The sequence below is a fragment of the Halichoeres trimaculatus genome, unplaced genomic scaffold (genome assembly GCF_033239565.1).
Source record: "Halichoeres trimaculatus isolate MK-OKI-2021-1 unplaced genomic scaffold, fHalTri1.1 fHalTri1_scaffold_13, whole genome shotgun sequence".
Lineage (NCBI taxonomy): Eukaryota > Metazoa > Chordata > Actinopteri > Labriformes > Labridae > Halichoeres > Halichoeres trimaculatus.
Window position 1 is genome coordinate 31,175,121 of NW_027437191.1, and position 19,080 is coordinate 31,194,200.

General features: G+C 37.5%; 1 protein-coding gene across 2 annotated transcripts in view; it reads left to right on the top strand.

The window, feature by feature from the left end:
* The window catches only part of map3k5 (mitogen-activated protein kinase kinase kinase 5), a 120,985-nt gene extending 102,831 nt beyond the window's left edge, over positions 1 to 18,154 (top strand). For both annotated transcript variants that reach the window (XM_074684670.1, XM_074684671.1), the window contains exons 19-30: positions 3,525 to 3,682; positions 6,614 to 6,791; positions 8,610 to 8,627; positions 10,226 to 10,403; positions 10,536 to 10,704; positions 12,234 to 12,419; positions 13,215 to 13,320; positions 15,220 to 15,463; positions 15,576 to 15,688; positions 15,764 to 15,885; positions 15,983 to 16,059; positions 17,879 to 18,154. In XM_074684670.1, the coding sequence (XP_074540771.1) occupies positions 3,525 to 3,682; positions 6,614 to 6,791; positions 8,610 to 8,627; positions 10,226 to 10,403; positions 10,536 to 10,704; positions 12,234 to 12,419; positions 13,215 to 13,320; positions 15,220 to 15,463; positions 15,576 to 15,688; positions 15,764 to 15,885; positions 15,983 to 16,059; positions 17,879 to 17,939 (1,610 nt within the window). In that variant the 3' untranslated portion in view covers positions 17,940 to 18,154. The remainder of the gene's footprint in view (positions 1 to 3,524; positions 3,683 to 6,613; positions 6,792 to 8,609; positions 8,628 to 10,225; positions 10,404 to 10,535; positions 10,705 to 12,233; positions 12,420 to 13,214; positions 13,321 to 15,219; positions 15,464 to 15,575; positions 15,689 to 15,763; positions 15,886 to 15,982; positions 16,060 to 17,878) is intronic.
* Positions 18,155 to 19,080: the final 926 nt, after the last annotated feature.

Below are 19,080 nucleotides of genomic sequence, written 5' to 3' on the forward strand. Positions count from 1 at the left end.
TCGTCTCCTCGAAGCCCTCCGTCACCCTGAGCTCTGTTGAGTGATATTAGCAGCAGACAGCTAAAGCTAGCAGCACTCAGTGTCACCACAACACAGAGACTGTCCCACTTCTGAGGAGGTATTTTTCCATTTTTTTCTGACCATCCTCCAGGACCAAAGCCAGCACTAAAAAGATAAATAAAACAACTTACATAACAACCACAGAAGTTTCCACTCCGTCTCCGTCTCCGTCGACCTTTGCCGGGTAATTCCTCTGGGCTCTCTGGTTTAGAGAAGTCTCTTGTCTCATCCTCGAGTGGCGTTTCCTGTCATCATGACTCACTGTTGTTATCTTATGTTTGTTTATTTGAGGTAAACATGTGATTTTTTGGACGTGAGGAATACAAAAAAATTACAGAGTATATATAGTTATTGAAATGAACACACAATTAACTCATTGGCTGCCAGTCATTTTCAGAGCATCTTGAACAATCTTTAAAGACCTAAATAATCATGTTTTCTCTGACTATGTAAACACCAAAACTACCTAAAAAGAGTGGAATCTCTTCTTTTATGTCTCTCTTCCTGATTTTGATCCAAAAAACAGACAAAACATCCTTTTTTTGATTGGGCGCTCCATCCTTTGATCCTCTCCGTGATCTCTGTCATCTTTTCTCACGATGGCTCTGCTCTTCCTTTCTGAACTACCCCGACACATCCACAGTTGGAGCATGAGCTGCCTGAACAGCAGATAGTGAAAACCAATAAAAACAAATAAGACATGCAGCCAAGCAGTAAAATAAAAGCAAAACAAATAAAATCAAGATAAAATAAGATAAGAATAAGATGGCTGAAAAATACTGTATGTGCTATTTTTCCCTTTAAAAAGTCTGTGCACACCACAGCCCAAGGTATCGTGGATGCTTGACTAAGCATCGGTTTCCACTCTTTCAAAATGCAGTGATAGCAAAACTGCAGAAAGTAGTTCCACTAGTGTCCACTACAGGCTGTCCACAAAAGCCGGAGTATACAAAATTCAGGTTTAGCTTTATAGTTCAGGTAGAAATGTTCACACTCTGGTACTGAAAATAAATCTGGTGAGTGTGGCTTGTTTTTGTCTTTGTTTGCACAGGGGATTGAATATTTTTACCACATAACTGGTGATATAAAGGTTGAAGTCGTGTAAATTTGCACTTTCAGTGACTATAGTGGCTGAGTGTGAGGAACTTTAAGTATAACTTAAGTTTCTTTACTAAAAAGCTGGGCTGAACCTGCATTTTTAATATGTAAATAGACCAAAGTTAAGCTTTAAGAATCCAAAAGTGTGTCTGCTGAGTCACTGAGATCTTCACATAATTCAAGTTCCTCACGTTGTCCAAAGCGGTTCATCAGTGAGTAAATATTTGGCTATGGATAAATTTGTCATATAGCCCAACATATAAAATCCAAACTTTCCCTTTTGTCTCCTGAAATCCCCGTCTTTCTACAAACACTGAGCTAAACTTTACCCAGGAGAGGCCACACATAAAGCTGAGTGGTGAGTTAACTCTCACAGACACTACTTCACCTCCTGTTGACATTATTTCAGAGCAGTCATCTGTTCCCAGCCCCTCGCCTCCTAAGTGTCATCCCTGATAATAGCCGGCTGTTTCTATAAAGAGGTATTTGTTTTGGCACGCGTCTGCGGTCGCGGCGGGGCAGGATTGTACTTGAATGAGGTAAACCAGTCGCAGTTTGTAACACCCTCTGTCAGCTGATTGGGACAGACGGGGACTTACCCTGAAAGGTGGAGCTCTTTCAGGAAACTGGGCTGCTCCTTTTTATAGCCCTGGCCTGCTATAAATGTGTTTGTGCCCTGCTTTTAGCTCAGTACACAAGCCTCTAAAAGCAGCAAACACCGCCCAGCGAGCTATTATTAGAACAAAAGAGTTCTTCAACAGGGAGCGGAGACGTTTCCTTGGACTCAGCTGTGGTTATAAAAACACACAGAGGCTCTGTGCGGCGGCTCGCTGAACCCTGGAAACACTCACTTAACCTGATCGATCATTTGTTGGAATTATGTCATCACCTCAAAACAGAGATAACCCATCATTAGCCCTGATTTAAGCTATTTGTAGCTTTGACAACAACCCCGTTCATTTCCTTTGAAGTCACTTTTTTCCTCATCAGCTGTTGGAAGTTCACTGAGTTCTTACACAAACTTTCTGCAGATACCTGAACTCATTTCAACCTGAGTTTATTCACTCTGGGGTGGATGCAGAGGGAGAAATAGCCCATAAATGTGGCCCACAGTGCAGCTGTATTGATTTTCGTAAAGCTTTTGACATATTTATACAGTGGCATATTGCATTCACTCAAAAAAAATGTGATAGTAAAAAATTATTTTAAAAGATCCTGTTTTCACCAGATGTTAAAATGAAAAATAAATAATTTATTTTATTAACAAGATTGTAGAATAAAAAATCAAATTTAAAAAAATTCAGTTTTCACAAGATGTTAAAATAAAAATAAATTATTTCCTTTATTAACAAGATAGTAAAATCAAAATTTAAATTTAATTAATTTTCTGTTTTAACCAGATGGTAAAGTAAAAAATGAATATTTTTAATTAACAAGATAGTAAAATTAAAAATAAAAAAATCCAGTTTTAATGAGATAGTAAAATCAAAATTAAATAAATTCCTGATTTTATGATATAATAAAATAAAAGATAATTGATTTTCTGTTTTTACAAGATAGTAAATCAAAAAGTAAATAATTCCCTGTTTTTATGGGATAGTAAAATAAAAATAAAATGTTCCTGTTTTTATGATATAATTAAAATTAAATTTAATGTATTCCCTGTTTTTACAAGAAAGCAATATCAGAAATAAATAATTCCCTGTTTTAATTAGATATTAATAATAAAAAAATCCTGTTTTTATAATATAATTTAAATTAAATATAAATATTTCACAGTTTTAAAGAGAAAGTATTTAAAAAAAAAATAATAATTCCCTGTTTTAAAAGATAGTCCTATCAAAAATAATAAGTTTCTGTTGTTACAAGATTGTAAATTTTAAAATAAACAATTTCCTGTTTTTATGAGATCATGAAATTAATATTACATAATTTCTTTTTTTTACAAGTTCGTAATCTTGTAAACAGGATTTTCTGTTGTTGTGATTTTTTTGTTAATGCAATAAATATTTAGGCCACAAGTACTCCAATGTTTTCTTTTCTTGCACTGTTTTGGTCAAAGATGGACCTACCTTTCTTTTCACTAAATTATTTAAAAGGATTATCAGTCTTTTATCAAAATAGAAAGGAAAACTTATTGAGAATGGAGTCTGAGAGGTGTTGTCAGGTGGATTTTGTTACCACTGCAAGACAAAACATGTGATTTACTATCGTATTACATGGTGTCCTGATGGGACTTTATCATGTTTAGTAAAAGGCTGAGGAAATCATTCGATAACTTCTAGTTTTAACAGCTTCTGGACAAATGAACTATTACAAAACTTCATATTTAATGGTCTGCTTTTGTGTTGCTGTGTTTCCTCCAGGCACGCTGCAGTACATGGCTCCTGAAATCATCGACAAAGGGCCTCGTGGATACGGGAAGCCAGCAGACATCTGGTCTCTGGGCTGCACCATCATCGAGATGGCCACTGGGAAACCACCTTTCTATGAACTGGGAGAACCGCAGGCTGCTATGTTCAAGGTGAAAGACACCAGCAGAAACAAAACTCCCATCATGCCTCTGGGTGATGTGTTTAATATTAGCAGACAGGTCTTAGACGGCAGATGAACATCTGCTCGTGTGGTAAAATCTGCCATGAAGTGTTGATCAACAGAGACAGTGAGCAGCTGTAGCTGGGGATGTGGTCAGTTTTAATGTTTGAGAGCTGGGAATTATCCCCCTGATGTTTCACTGATGATCTGTTATTCTTTCATATTTTACGGATTATTTTATTTTACCATCTGGTTTTTACTGTTCTTTAAACTTGCTCTGAAAAGCTTCACATTTCTTTACCCAGCTGTATAAACCACCAGAAGGCTCGTCATGAAGTCAAACAGGGTAATTCCTAAATATGATGTTCTAGCACAGAGTGTTTCTGCTCTGAGGAGGATTTTTCTATCGGATAAACATTGTCACAGTTACCTCAGGTCACTAACACTGACACACATGCAACAATCATGTCCTCAAGCCCAGAACTGAAGGTCTAACAACATCTTGAGAGCTGTGTACAGCAAACAAAAGATGAAACGCAAACCCATCCAGTGATCCTCACGTTAGACGTTGTTTCAATGAGCAGCTGGAAAAAGCGTCAGGGAGAGGACAAATACACACGCACTACAGAATGAGATCTGTGTTTTTCTGCGCTGAACAAGATTTCTTAGACATATTTTTTATAAATGGAAGAGCAGAAGAAAGCTATACAGGAGAGTGATAGCACACAGGCTAAAGGCTAAAAGGGCTAAACTGTTTGTGGTAATGTTGATTCCAGCCCCTTACCGTCAGTAACAAGAAATACATCGGGCCGATCTTTATCTATGTATCTACTCATCTACTCATCTATCGATCTATCTATCTATCTATCGATCTATCTATCTATCTATCTATCTATCTATCTATCTATCTATCTATCTATCTATCTATCTATCTATCTATCTATCTATCTATCTATCTATCTATCTATCTATCTATCTATCTATCTATCTACCAACCAACCAACTGACCATCTGACCGACTGTCCTACCTACCTACTGATCTATCCATTTAACTATCTATCTTCCTATCTTTCTATCTATCGATCGGTGGACGGACCGACCTAACAACTGACCAACCATCCTACCTACTGACCAACCTACACACCTTTCTACCTAGCTACCAACCTACCCACCCATTAATCAATCTATTCATTAAGTGACCAACCAACTGACCTACCTACCTACCTACCTACCTAATTACCAACCTGTCTATCTATTGGCTTACCGAATGACTGACCGACCTACCTACCTCTCTATCTCTTGACTGACCAAATGATTGACTGTCCTAGCTAATCCTCTACCTACCTACCGACCTACCCACCCATTTATCAATCTATTGACTGACCGACCAACTGACTGACTGTCCTACCCTCAGACCTTCCTACCGACTGACCGACCTACCTGCCTATCTACCTACCAACCTACCATCCTACCTACCTACCTGTCTATCTACTGACCAACCGACCAACTGACTAGCCTACATACCTACCTTTCTACCTTCCCACCTACCTACCTACCCATTTATCTATCTATCTATCTATCTATCTATCTATCTATCTATCTATCTATCTATCTATCTATCTATCTATCTATCTATCTATCTATCTATCTATCTATCTATCTATCTATCTATCTATCTATCTATCTATCTATCTATCTATCTATCTATCAATATATCAATATAAATTGCTATATTACAAGAACTGTCATTAAAGTACGCAGTAAACCTCCCTTGATAGAATAAAGTTTGTTTGATTACAGGAATTTTTTCATTATTGACCTTTAAACTTGAGGCTGTTGTTTAGACCTGTTGTTAGGAATCCTCCTCTTGTGCTGTTTATGTCAGGCTGCTTAAAATCCTTCAAACGGGCACAAACAGAAATGAGACACCAGACACAGAGTGCTGAGTCAGAGGAACTCAAAACGGGTCAAACGTGGGGAAATGTTGGCGCCGTTTTCCTGCAGAGCAGCTTCTGTGAAGTGAGCTGGGTGTCTCACGTGATTAAAACATGATTTCTTTATTTTGCACTCATGATTTAATGTAATGTACGTCAGACTGGCGTGATCAAAGCATGTGGAGATAACATGCAAATCTGCAGTGTGTATTCATTATTCAGTGATCTCAGTCAGCTTTGACAAACACCATCAAACCAAACAAGCAGCATGTCTGACGTCTCGCTGTATCACTTCTCTTTTTATGTAAACATAACCAGAGAATCAGCTGTTCTGCACCTGCTCCGTGTCACCACCAAAAACTCCAAATAACGTCTGTGCACGTACGTTTGTTTGAACACAAAACAACCAGCAGACGCTCCCTCATGCCCTCTTTTTCCGGCATGTCTGTGTAGTTTGAACGGAAATGTGAAGAAATACTCTGCTCAGCCATGTGCAGCCAATTACAGACAGTAAAGATGTTTAAGCGTCGTCTGGGAAGCGTTTTCAGTCAAAGCATGGAACTTTCCATAAGATGAAGCTGGATTAAAAGGCTGTGAATTTAAAGAAGAGGAGTGTGTCACAAACAGAATCTGAAGCACGTATCTCCAGCATGTTGTGGCTGCGTGTTGTTTTCCTGCGCTGTCTTTCCAAGCACAACCGTCCTCGTAGATTCTTCAATCATCCCTGAGGAATGTCTCGAAGGAGGGGCATCTCTGAGCTTATCTTAAGTCAACATTCCTCTACAGCGGGGACAGGAATTTTCAGCCTCCTTTGTCAGGAGAGTCTTGAACTTTGAGTGTTTTTCCTCTAAAGAGCTGCCCTGAGCGGCCCGTCACGGTGCGCTGAGAAAACACACATGATGCTCCACTGAAAGCCGACTCACTGTTTCTATTTTTAAAGTCACATCTTCTCTTGTCTGAAGTGATTTTATGTTTATTCTCTGCAGGTGGGTATGTTCAAGATCCACCCAGAGATCCCAGAGTCCATGTCTCTGGAGGCCAAAGCTTTCATCCTGCGCTGCTTTGAGCCCGACCCTGACAAGCGCGCCACGGCCTTCGACCTGCTCACTGACGAGTTCCTCACCGTCACGAGCCGCAAGAAGAAGAGTAAGAGTAGCTTCACAGGTGGGTCGTCTGCAGCGCTGTTGAAGCTTTCCTTCCCATTTTCTATGTATTTATTTTCAGATAATCCACACATGAAAAGAAATCACAACGTTCAGGTCCATAAATAATTATTAAGTGGAATTAAGTGCAATAACACAGGAAAAAAATATTGAACACGCTAACTGAGACTCATCTAATACTTAGTGGAGAAGCCTTTGTTTGCAATAACAGCTTCCAGAAGCTTCTTGTATGTTTGAACTAATGGCCCACACTGCTCAGGTGTGATTTTGGCCCATTCCTCTGCACAGATTGTTTTTAAATCTGGAATATTCTTTGGTGCCCTCTGGTGAACCCTTTTCTTTAGTTCTTTCATCAAATGTTCACAAATGGCAGCAGATTCAGATCAAGAATTTCCCCATACATGGCTCCATTCATTGCTCCATCAGTTATATGAAGTTTGCCAACACCATGAGATGAGAAACAACCCCATGCCATGATGCTTCCACCTCCAAACTTCACTGTTGGTGTAGTGTTTTTGGGTGATGTGCAGTGCCATTTCTCCTCCAAACATGGTCTGTAGTATGACAGCCCAAAAGTTCAGTTTTGGTCTCATCTGACCAGACAACATTCTCCCAGTATTCTACAGGCTTGTCAAGATGCTGTTTAGCAAACTTTAAACCAGCTTCAACATGCCTTTTCTTGAGGAATGGAGCGGGCTGAGCGTCCATAGAGGCCTTGGCAGTGGAGTGCATCGCCTATTGTTTTCTCTGTAACAATTATACCTGCTGCCTCCAAGTCTTTCTGGAGCACTTTCAGGGTGGTGCTTGGCTCGTTGAGTACTCTTCTGACTATCTTTCTGACTCCCTGGTCAGAAATCTTCAAGGAGCTCCTGTGCGTGGCCTGTTGATGGTAAGGTGGTGCTTCTTCCACTTGTGAATAATGGCCCCAACGGTGCTGACTGGAATATTCAGGTGCTTTGATATAAGTCTGTAACCAGTTCCATTCTGATGCTGAGCAACAATCAGGTTGTGAATGTCTTCAGAGAGCTCTTTGCCTTTACCCATCATGAGGTGTGTCGTATTTAACTGTTTGGTGAAAAAACAACCTTTTTTATAGGACCATCAGTTTGCTCTAGCCCAGCTGATGTTGGTTTGCACTAATTGGAAGTTCAAGTAATAATTACTGACAGATTTCAGGTGGTATGATGCATTTCTTTGCCAAAGTATACAGCCTTTCCATGGTGTGTTCAATACTTTTTTCCTGTGTTATCGTACTTAATTCACCATAATCATTATTTATGGACCTGAACGTTGTGATTTCTTTTCATGTGTGGATTATTTGAGTTAATACCAATGTCTGGTAGAAATTTTGTTTGAATTGTAGCTTTGTAAATAAATGTGATGAGAAAAAAGTTGACGTGTTCAGTACTTATTTTCTCCACTGTATTTGTAAAGAGAAAAGTGGGAGGCAGCAGATCAAAATGTGACTGGGCCCACTCAGACTCTCAGACATAACTTAGGAGTGATTAATAAAACCAATAATCATTCATTAGAAGTTAAAGCCTTGCGTCCTTAGATGTTCCTGAACAATGCCCCCCCTGTCCCAGACCAGCGTAGCCTCCGTCCTCCTCTCTGTCCAGACTCCAGCTCTGTTTGGACTCCCGTTGAGTCTGCAGTAGTGAAACTATCATGTGGTCTGGCACCAGAACAAAAGACGAGGAGAAAAGAAGCTTCTTAGAAATGTTTTTCTGCGCCTCTTTCGTGGAATCATGTTGTGCTGTTTTGTTTGTTGTTTAACTCTGACGTTCATTTCATGTTGTCATGTTTTTGTCCTCCGCAGCTCTGTCTCCAGGGACCGGTGAGTTTCATCTTCTTCTTCTTCCTTTTCTTGTTTTCTCGTTGTCTTCCTCTCTCTGTTTTCTCTCTTTGAGTTTTTTCCTCCTGTTTCATTGATTGTCTTTCCTTCTTCTTCTTCTTCTTCAATTTTATTTTGTATTGTTTTTTTTCTTTATTCCCTCTGTCTTCATTTTTTCTTCCCTTTTTCTTACTTCTCTTTCTCCTTTTATTCTGAAAGTATTTTTCTTTTTTTTTCTGTATTTTTCTTTGTCTTGTTTTCTGCTTCCTTTGTTATTATTTCCATCTCTTATAGTTTTCTTCTTTTCTTTCTCATTGTTTCATATTTTTCTTGGATTTTATTTGATATTTTTTATCTATTTTTTATATTATATTACTTTTTAATTTTTCCTCCACCTGTGATTTGTCTTTTTTTTTTTCTTCTTTCTTTGTTTCCCTTTGGTCTCTCTTTTTAACCACTGGTTCTACATTTCTTCTGTCTCCCTTTTCTTTTTTATGTTTTTATTATTATTGCTATTTTCCCTTTTTCATTCTTTATTTTTGCCCTCATTCCCTTATTTTCTTTTTTTTCATTAGATTTTTAAATACCTCTATTTAATTATATATTTTTATTCTCCTGTTACCTTTTTCTGGTTTCTTTTTCTCCTTTTATTCTAAAAAGATTTTTCTTTTATTTCCATCTGTATTTTTTCTGTCTTCTGTAACTTTCCTCTTTTCTTTCTCATTGTTTCTTATTTTTCTTGTGTTTTATTTTTTAAATTTGTTTTAGATTATTTTAACTTTGTAATTTTTCCTCCACCTGTGATTCGTTTCTTTCTTTTTTGTTTTTCTTCTTCCTCTGTTTCCCATTTGTCTCCTTCTTAACCACTAGTTTTATATTTCTTCTTTCTCCCTTTTCTTTTTATGTTTCTATTAGTATTTTTATTTTTCCTTTTCTTTTTATTCTTTATTTTTCCCCTGTTTTTCCTTTTATTCATTGATTTTTTTTACCACCTCCATTTATTTATATATTTTTCCATCTCCCTTTTTCTTTATTCCCCCCTTATTTGAAATTATTTAGGGGCTTTTTATTATTTATTCTCATTCTCCCTTTTTTTTTTTTCATTTTTCATTTTTTCCTTCTGAATGCTGTCTCTTCTTCTTCCCGACACATTCACCTCTGGATGAACCTCTGTACGGTCTCTGTATCAGAATCAGGATACAGAGACCTAAAGACTAACCCAGTTTCAGGTTTTCCTTTTTTCCCCTTCACTGGTCTCACTTGCACGACTTTGCCCTTTAAGGGAACTCAAAATAGACGTTGCACAACATGACTTCTTTCTGAACGTCTCTAATCTCTTTCATTATTTACACACAAAGCCTGTAATTTACTGCAGGACACATCAGATAAAGCTCATCGGTCTCCAAACACGATGATGGAGAATTATCTGATTCCTCCCTGAAAGGAAAACAGTTTTTCCATCAGCTCTTTAACTAATACCCTTTTGTAACAGAGGAACAGCTCGTCCTTCCTGGCTGCTAGAAAAGATAAACATTAGCCTGGAAACAGGTAATTGACGCAACAGGCGGCGGAGGTAAAGGAATTAATGGTGTGTCCTTCAGAGTACCTGCGCAGCATCTCTCTGCCGGTGCCGGTGGTGGTGGAGGACACCAGCAGCAGCAGCGAGTACGGCTCCGTCTCCCCCGACAATGATCTCAACACCAACCCCTTCATCTTCAAACCCAGCGTCAAGTGCTACAGCGAGCGGGATGTCAAGGGGCCACGATCACTCTTCCTCAGGTAGAAAAATGGGCCTAGACGTCTTTATTTCTCAAGGTTGTCTTAATGAGAAGCTTTTATTGACATTGAATGACTAAGTAGAGCACACCTTCACTGAAGTTGAAGGTCATAATTTGTTGTTTTTTGTCTCAGCATCCCAGTGGAGAACTTTGAGGACCACAGCGCTCCTCCGTCTCCTGATGAGAAGGACTCAGGTTTCTTTATGCTTCGAAAAGACAGCGAGAGGCGAGCCACCTTACACCGCATCCTGACTGAAGACCGGGACAAGGTGGTGACCAACCTGATGGAGGCGCTAACACAGGTGGGTGATCTTAACTGATAACTGACCAACAAAACAAAGAGTTTAAAAAATTTGATTTCCTATGTAGTACCTTTACTCGTCCCCAGTGTTGGGAATAATGGCGTTAAAACTAACGGCGCTAGTTTTCCAGTAACGGGAAAACTAATTAATTACTATTTCAAAAGTTATAATGCTACGTTACCGTTACCAACAGTGAAATGGGGCCGTTACTTTGTAACTGATCTGGAATATGGGAAAAATATGGGAAAATAAACTTTTCAGCAACAAATATCACACAGCTACCTGTGTGCGTCTGTGTAACCTGCAGTCAGAGAGGATCTCGTGCAGCGTCTTTGGATTAAACCAACTACAGGAAGAGGGGGGGATGCTTTTTGAGGTTTAAATGTAAGGCACAAGTAGCCGACTTGTTTTGACTTGAAAAAAATATTACAGATGACAGAAGCAGACTTAAGAATAAGAGGTTAATCTGAGGAAATTACAAGTCAGGAGTCAAGCAAGAGACGGGGTTAAAAACAGGACAGGAGCCCCAAATTTGATTTGTGCGAGTGCCGAGGGGTCTGTCAGGTGAAAACTGGTGTTTTCAGGATGGAAGTTAACAAACACTTCTTCCACATCATAGATGTAAATAGAATAGAATAGAATATGCTGTATTTATTCCCAAGGGGAAATAGTAGTGCAAAAAAATACTATTCACAAAAGTTGTACTGTACAAAAAATATACCAAAAAATAAAATGTTTTTTAAATGTAGATTATTATAATATTTAATATATTTGATTTGATTTGGTTTTAAGATAATATTTGATGTTTTTATTGTTTTCTAAAATAATTTTTTTTTTACATTTTTACCCCATTTTATTTTTTTCATAATATATATTTAATTATTTCATTCAATAATATTTATCATTTTACTGTAAAAGAAATGTGCAATAAAAATGTAACAATAATTATTAAAAATGTAAATTATCTTTGTATTTAATATATAATATTTGATTTTATTTTTTAAATAATATTTGATATTTTTTACTATTTTCTCAAATAAAATATATACATTTTAATTTGATTTTATTTTTAATATTTATTTTATTAATTAATTTAATAATATCTATTGTTTTACAGTCAAAATATATACAATAAAAATATATGAATAATTGTTAAAAATGCAGATTATTTTAGTATTTAATATAATATTTCATTATATCTTTTAAATAATAATCAATTATATTTTTTGTCATTGTTTTATACAATAAAAAAATATACAATTTTTTTGTAGTATTCAAAAAAGGCAGAAGAAAAAAAAAACATGTGAACATTATGCCCAAAGCAAAACCTGCTCAAAAACTGAATTCTTTTGCAAAATTAAAGGTTATTTTAAAAGTAACACAGTCATTACTTTCCCTGGTAACTAACTATATTTTTATGAAGGAGTAATTTGATTACTTATTCAATTACTTCTTTGGGACAGTAACAAGTAACTATAACCAATTACTTTTAAAGGTTATTTGCTCAACACTGTTCATTCCCCCTCCAGGGCTCTGAGGAGACGAAGCTGAAGCATCAGAATATCTCCACCCTGGTGGTCAGCCTGGCCGACTTCGTCCGCATGGCGGACCGGAAAATCATCGCCAACACGCTGTCTCAACTCAAGCTGGAGCTGGACTTTGACAGCACGGCCATCAGCCAGCTGCAGGTCGTGCTGTTCGGCTTCCAGGATGCTGTGAGTGTTCAACGCAAAAACTCTGAAGACGGAAAAAAGCACAAAACTCCCGACTGTTGCTTCAAGGTTTTATCTGTGGCAGAAATTCTCCTCACATGTTGCTCATTTTCCCTCCAACTGGAACATGTGATTCATGTGTGATTCCCTTTATTCTCCATCGTCTATCAGCTAGCAGAGACGCTCCTCACCCTCTAACCATGAACACTTAGTATGATTGTTGTCATTTTACATGAGCAGCAGGCTGCCATGTTGCTGCTCTGCCTGCAGAGATCAGATGGATGAATGTGAATCCTTCAAACATTTGAAAGAGAAATCTGTGAAGGAGTTAATGCAGAGTCAGTTAAACTGGAGCATATCTGCTTTTCTCTTCAGAAATCAAGTTTTGATGACATGACTCCAGAGCAAGTGGTTGTTTTCATGTTCATGGAGCTGTTGCATAACTCTGCAGGAAGATGAAGCTCTGGTGCCCCCTGTTGGTCGTCAGTGAAAATGATTTGATTTAGAAAACTGAAGCAACAGAGATTTTTCATAAATGAAAATTGGGCTGCTGCATCTTGGACAAAGACGGTCTTGTGTTTTTCTAGATAAAATTGATCTTAGCTGCAGAAAAAGAAACTAAAAGATAAATTTGTTGAGATTTTTTTATTGCTGCAGGCTTTGAAGTGGCATATTGGAAGGAAAGAATGATGACATAAGGGAGTGAAACCGTAAAAATATGACCCCAGACAGTTGTGTGTCACATTTAAGAGTCTGCTTTTGACTATTTGGTGTTTCATATCTTCACCTTGTCTCCAGGTGAACAAAGTGCTGCGAAACCACAACATCAAGCCTCACTGGATGTTCGCTCTGGACAACATCATCCGAAAAGCCGTGCAGACGGCCATCACCATCCTGGTGCCAGGTAACGTCGATAGAGTCTGGAGCCAAACTTCTGTAATCGTGTTATCACTGATCGCTCACAGCAGCAGAAAATACACACCAGAAGCTGTAGCCATCACAGTTTTTACTGGAAGACACAGATTAAAAAGTCACATAGGATATTTAGAGATGCAAATTTCCGAAATTAGAAAAGTAGAAGTAACTGTCTATGATTTTGCAGCCTCTGCAGAACAGATAATTCAGTAAATATGAAAACTCACCGCACTGAAACATAAGACAGTCACATAAAATCCAAAGTTAAGACGTTTTTTATACTCAACTGAATGTGCTTTTATTTTGAAATGTAACTTTAAAAAGATAAAAGGAGATAAACAATAATTACCAGGGATAGACCTAATATCAGCTGGGTGCCGATATTTTGAAGCATATCAGCTTTTTTTTTTAAATCTGGCAGCCAATAAAAATTAAATTCAAGACGAGGGGGGAGTATCAGCAAGAACCTCACGATAGGGTACGCATCACAATACCTGGGTCATGATACAATTATATCACAAGATATTGTGAAATTCTACACAGTTTTCTATTTTATTGTGTTTGAAATAAAGAAAGTCAAATGCAGTGTTTCACACACTGAACTTGAAAACACAAAGTGCATCAAGTTTGTCACTTGAACTACCGTGACGTTCAACAAATGTAAAGAAATTATTGGTTGAAAGATGTGGTCAGATGGTAAAACTGGTAAATATCACTTGGTGTAGCTAATGTTACTCATAATAAATCTGATATTGCGCAAAACATGACTATGATTATTATTTTATCTGTCTACTACACTGTAAAATATTGAACTTTAAATTATTTTAAACTAACTGACCCAAGGATGGAGAGAAAAAGGAAGACGTATTGTACTTCCAACTCACCTAAAATGTGAATTTTATTTTAACAAAATTATCAATACTAAAAGTTGAAATATCGATATTTCATCACAGGTCAAAGTTTTGCGATATATTGCTGTATCAATATTTTTCCACACCTCTATTTCAGACTTTTATTTGGCTCCAATGCAGCTGCGCCTCTCTGTCCAGCTTTTTTTGGGAAAACTTGACTTAATGTAGAAACTTTAGAGGGCTATTTATTTTTCAAAGTTTTGATTTACCTTTATGAGACAGCTGCTGGGCGTGGGAGCTGTTTAATGTTAAATGTAAATGTTAGATATATTAGAAAAAAAATAAATATTAATTAAATTATATTAAATAATAACTTAAATGTAAATATTAATATATGTGAAAATGAAAATAGATATTAATTAAATTATATTAAACAATAATTGAATCTATAAATATATAATTCTTCCTGAATTTCCCCTCAGGGATAATTAAAGTACTTTCTATTTTATTCTATTCTAATAAACATATACTAAAAGGCGTTTCAGCAAAGTAAAGTGTTGAAGTTCCTATTATTCCAAATTTACCTGCTAATATTTTCACTTTTACTGTAAAGGAATATCGGCCCCAAATATCAGTTATCAGCCCCTTGACTACCAATCATTGGTATTGGCCCTCAAAAAAAACATATCAGTCGATGTCTTATATTTACCCAAATATTGTGTTTTAACATTTGCTGTATATCATATACATACCTTTTTTAATGTTTATTTTCAATTGAGGCAGAAGCTGTTACTCTGTACTATCATTTATAAATCTTATGGTTATTGGTAGAGATAACCTATTTGTTTATTAATCTGTCTATCCATATATTTAGCTTGTGCCAAACCTGCAGTTTAAAACTGCTACAAATTATTACATTTTTTCCTTCGTGAATGATCTAAATATTAAGTTATTATCCAATAACATAAAATCATATTTGTCTGTATCTGTCCATTTTTCCTCCATGACATCCCTGAATTTGTCTTTCCTGTGTTCAGAGCTGAGGCCTCACTTCAGTCTGGCCTCAGAAAGCGACCCCGCCGAGCAGGAAGACGTCGACGATGACACAGAGCCGGAGAGAAACTCCACCCACCAGAGCCGACCGCCTCCCGTCGCCGGTCACGACGACACCGTGGCCACGTCAGGAGTCAGCACGCTCAGCTCTACCGTTTCACACGAGTCCCATAATGCACAGCGGTCTGTGAGCATGGAGCTGGGCCGGATGAAACTGGAGACCAATAGGTAGACTCCAACACTTTTTTATGAACAGTGAGGAGACGAAAGTTCAGCAGCTTTAAGGAAATCAACCCTCCTGTCGTGTGTGTGTCTGTGTGTGTGTGTGTTTCAACCCCAGGCTGCTGGAGCAGCTGCTGGAGAAGGAGAGGGAGTATCAGGCCATCCTGCAGCAGGTGCTGGAGGAGCGAGAGCAGGAGATCAGACTACTGAGGCTGCGATCTGAGTCAGCAGGTCCGGACTTTACTCCCCTTCATCTTTCCCTGTTTGTAATCTATAGCATAATCTCAATCTCAAAACTCCCAACAGATGTTTCTACATTATCGGACAGTCCCGAAGAGCAGACGAACGAACCAGCAGAGAGAAACGACGACCCAGATCTGACCAGCTGGCTGAGGCTTTACGGTGCTGACCAGGACTCTATAGACAAAGTAAAACTCTGATCAGACTTTTTCAGATATCTCCTAACTGTAAAGTTTCATGGAGTCTGTTTTTATTCCTCCAGCTAACGCTCTTTTGTCCCCTTAGATACTGAACGAGGAGTACACACTGAACGACATCCTCCACGATGTGACCAGAGATGATCTGAAGAGTTTAAGACTGAGGTAGTAAAACTTTTCTTCCTCCTTTTTCAAGTCTGAATGCCCAGAAAGTAAGGCTGTGACGACTTGACGTTTTTCAGTCAACAAACAAGATAAGGGGGGGAGTCAAAGTCTCAAACTGGCGAGGCTCTCTTTACTTTTCTGAGTCTGGGCCCTTCCAAGACGTATGATGAAAAAAAGGAGTTCACAAACAATAGACTGTGTATAGAGTGGACAGCATGGCTCTGCCATTTACCATTGGACGGTTTTGAAGCCAAAATACCCCGTCACAGACGCCGCCATTGGCAGCCAGAGTCTGCGCAGTAGAGTCTAACCTCTTTTTGGCTCTACCTCCTGACATAATTTACAATCCCTGGAAAAAACACACAAGAACGTCAGCTGTCAATCATGGTTAAACGTGACGTAAAGTCCTGTTTTTACCTCTTATAACTACTGAAAACGAAGCTTTCCAGAAAAAAGAGGACCTGAATATAAGGCAGCCAAATGATATCTTCAAATCACCACAACAATCAGATGTGAGAAACATTTCCACAAGATGTATTAATCTTTTAAAGTTTGACCACAGCCCATCTGGAATAGCTGAGGAGATGGGGTTCTTTTTTACCTATATAGCAGCCAGCCACCAGGGGGAGCAGTCCCCTACTATGAAACACCACACACATTTACCCTGTTGGAGATCTTTATTCAAATGTTCCCTGTCTCTTTGATATACGATTGACTGACTGATGAGGTTTTCCAGGAGGTTCCTCTTAATTGTGAATGATCTTCACCTGTGTCATTTCCATGATGTAATTAGTTAATTTTTATTATTAGTCATGCATGCGGCTAGAAAAGAATAGAATAGAATAGAATAGAATAGAATAGAATAGAATAGAATAGAATAGAATAGAATAGAATGGAATGGAATAAATAGAATTACTTAATTGATCCCAAACTAGGAAATTGTTGTCTAAACAGTAGTAATTGACTAAGTCAGTAAGAAAAATTAATACATAAATAAAATACAATATATATATATATATATATATAAGCACTATAGATACAACAAGAAAGACTGAGATATATATATATACACCAGATATAAACTAGAGAAGTTGCCTTTCCTTGCAGCAAATGCGTTGAAATGCTGAAGCTGAAGAAGTGAAAATAGTAGTGGAAAAAGCTGAGAATGTGAAATAAAATAGCTAAATAGTTGAACAAAGTATGAACTGAAAACTTGTAGTGTAGAAGGAGGAAAGAGGAAGGAAACGAAGAGTGAAAACAGAGAAAAGTAGAACTGAAACAGGGAAAAATAGGTGAAGAAGGGATAAAGAAGGAAGGGTGAGGTACACGCGAAGAAAAAATGAAGAAGGGAAGTGAATAAGTAGTGAAGAGGAAGTGAAGAAGACTGCAGAAGAGAAAAACTTAGAAGGAAGTAAAGAAAAGTTGAGAAGAAGTGAAGAAAAAAAAAAGCAGCCTGCTACACTCTAGCTGAAGATGATTGCACTCCAGGAGCTGAGATGTTAGGGCAAAATCAAAATCAAAATCATCCCTACTAGTTTTAAAAAGAGAAATTAAACACAACATTAACCTAACTTGGACATGTTGTCTGATGTTGACATATTTGCTAATGCTGCAGCCAAACAGGCCATTCCATAACAGAGCATTAGGACTAATGGTCCTGGTTGTTTGTTGACTGAACGTGCATACAACCCCTGTTTTTGTTCTTACTGAAAGTTTGTGCAGCAAAGCTGAGCTGTAATGTCTGTCAAATGACCAAACTTACGTTCGTTCACACTGTTCTCTGTCCTGTGAGATTAAACTCTCTCCTTTGTCTCACCAGAGGTGGGATCCTGTGTAAACTTTGGAAGGCCATCACAGACTACCGGCAGAAGCCAACCTGAGGCCTTATGTGGTGACAACCACTCAGAGAAGCTTGGACCTTAGTCCCCACAGCTCAGTGTTCTCCTCTTTACCTCAGTATTTATGGGAGCCAGACTTTTAGGAGAAGAACCTGTGTTTGCAGAGCACGCGGAGCAGATTTCAACCCACATGAAAAAAAGGAGCTCTCTTTCTCATACGAGTGTTTTGATACTTTTGGAGCAGCAAAGGACTAAGGGAGAAAAGATTCCTCCAGGAGCAACAGTTTCTGAAAAGTGCCACTAGTTTTGCTACATTTTGCGGACGTTACAGAGCTTTGTTACAGGTGTGTAACTCAAAGTGACCATTTTTGTGAGAATTAAGTAACAAAATCTTGAAAACAGTCACAATTTTTTGCCTGTCTTTACAAAATGTATCGTTTACAAAACTGGAGACTGACCGTCTCCTGATACAAGCCTGAGATACAAGACTACATTCACATATCTGTGTCTTTGTTTTTTAACTATAGCTGTCTTATCACTACTTTATTTAAAAGTATTTTTAATTTAACTCTTATGGTAGTCTGAAGGATGTCAGTGCATGCCCTGTTATTTTGCAATCCATACTGAGACTTATTTAAATCTTTTTTTTTTTCATATTTTCCTTTTTTAACCTTTTTTTATTTTCTGTAAATACTGTAATATACAGAATTATATGTGAAAGACATTTACGTACTTACAGAATATAATGTCAGCTAGAAGTATGTCTCAATGTGAATTGGACAGAGTCTTTGATGAAAACATTAGGCAAATGGATTGTATTTTCTAGTGTCACAAAATCAAAAAGAGATGTTTTCAGTTAGTGATTGATATAACATCATCTGTTTTATTGTTGTACAATGACAAATTTGTGCTAATCTTGCTTGTGTTGATAAAATTATTCGATCAGATGTATTATGTTGTGATGAAAAATCTCAAGTGCAAAAAAATTTCATACATAGGAGCCTTGGCTTTTTTTTATTTTAAAATATGATGTCAGAAAAGAAGAACATAAAGGATGTCTGTTTTGTTTCATATCTAAAGTAATTCAAGATTTTGTGTCCGATTGTTAAAATAAAACTTTTCATCTTGAACTGTGAAAGAAATGTTCAGCGTTGGTGTTTAAATTACACAATATTTAAGGAAT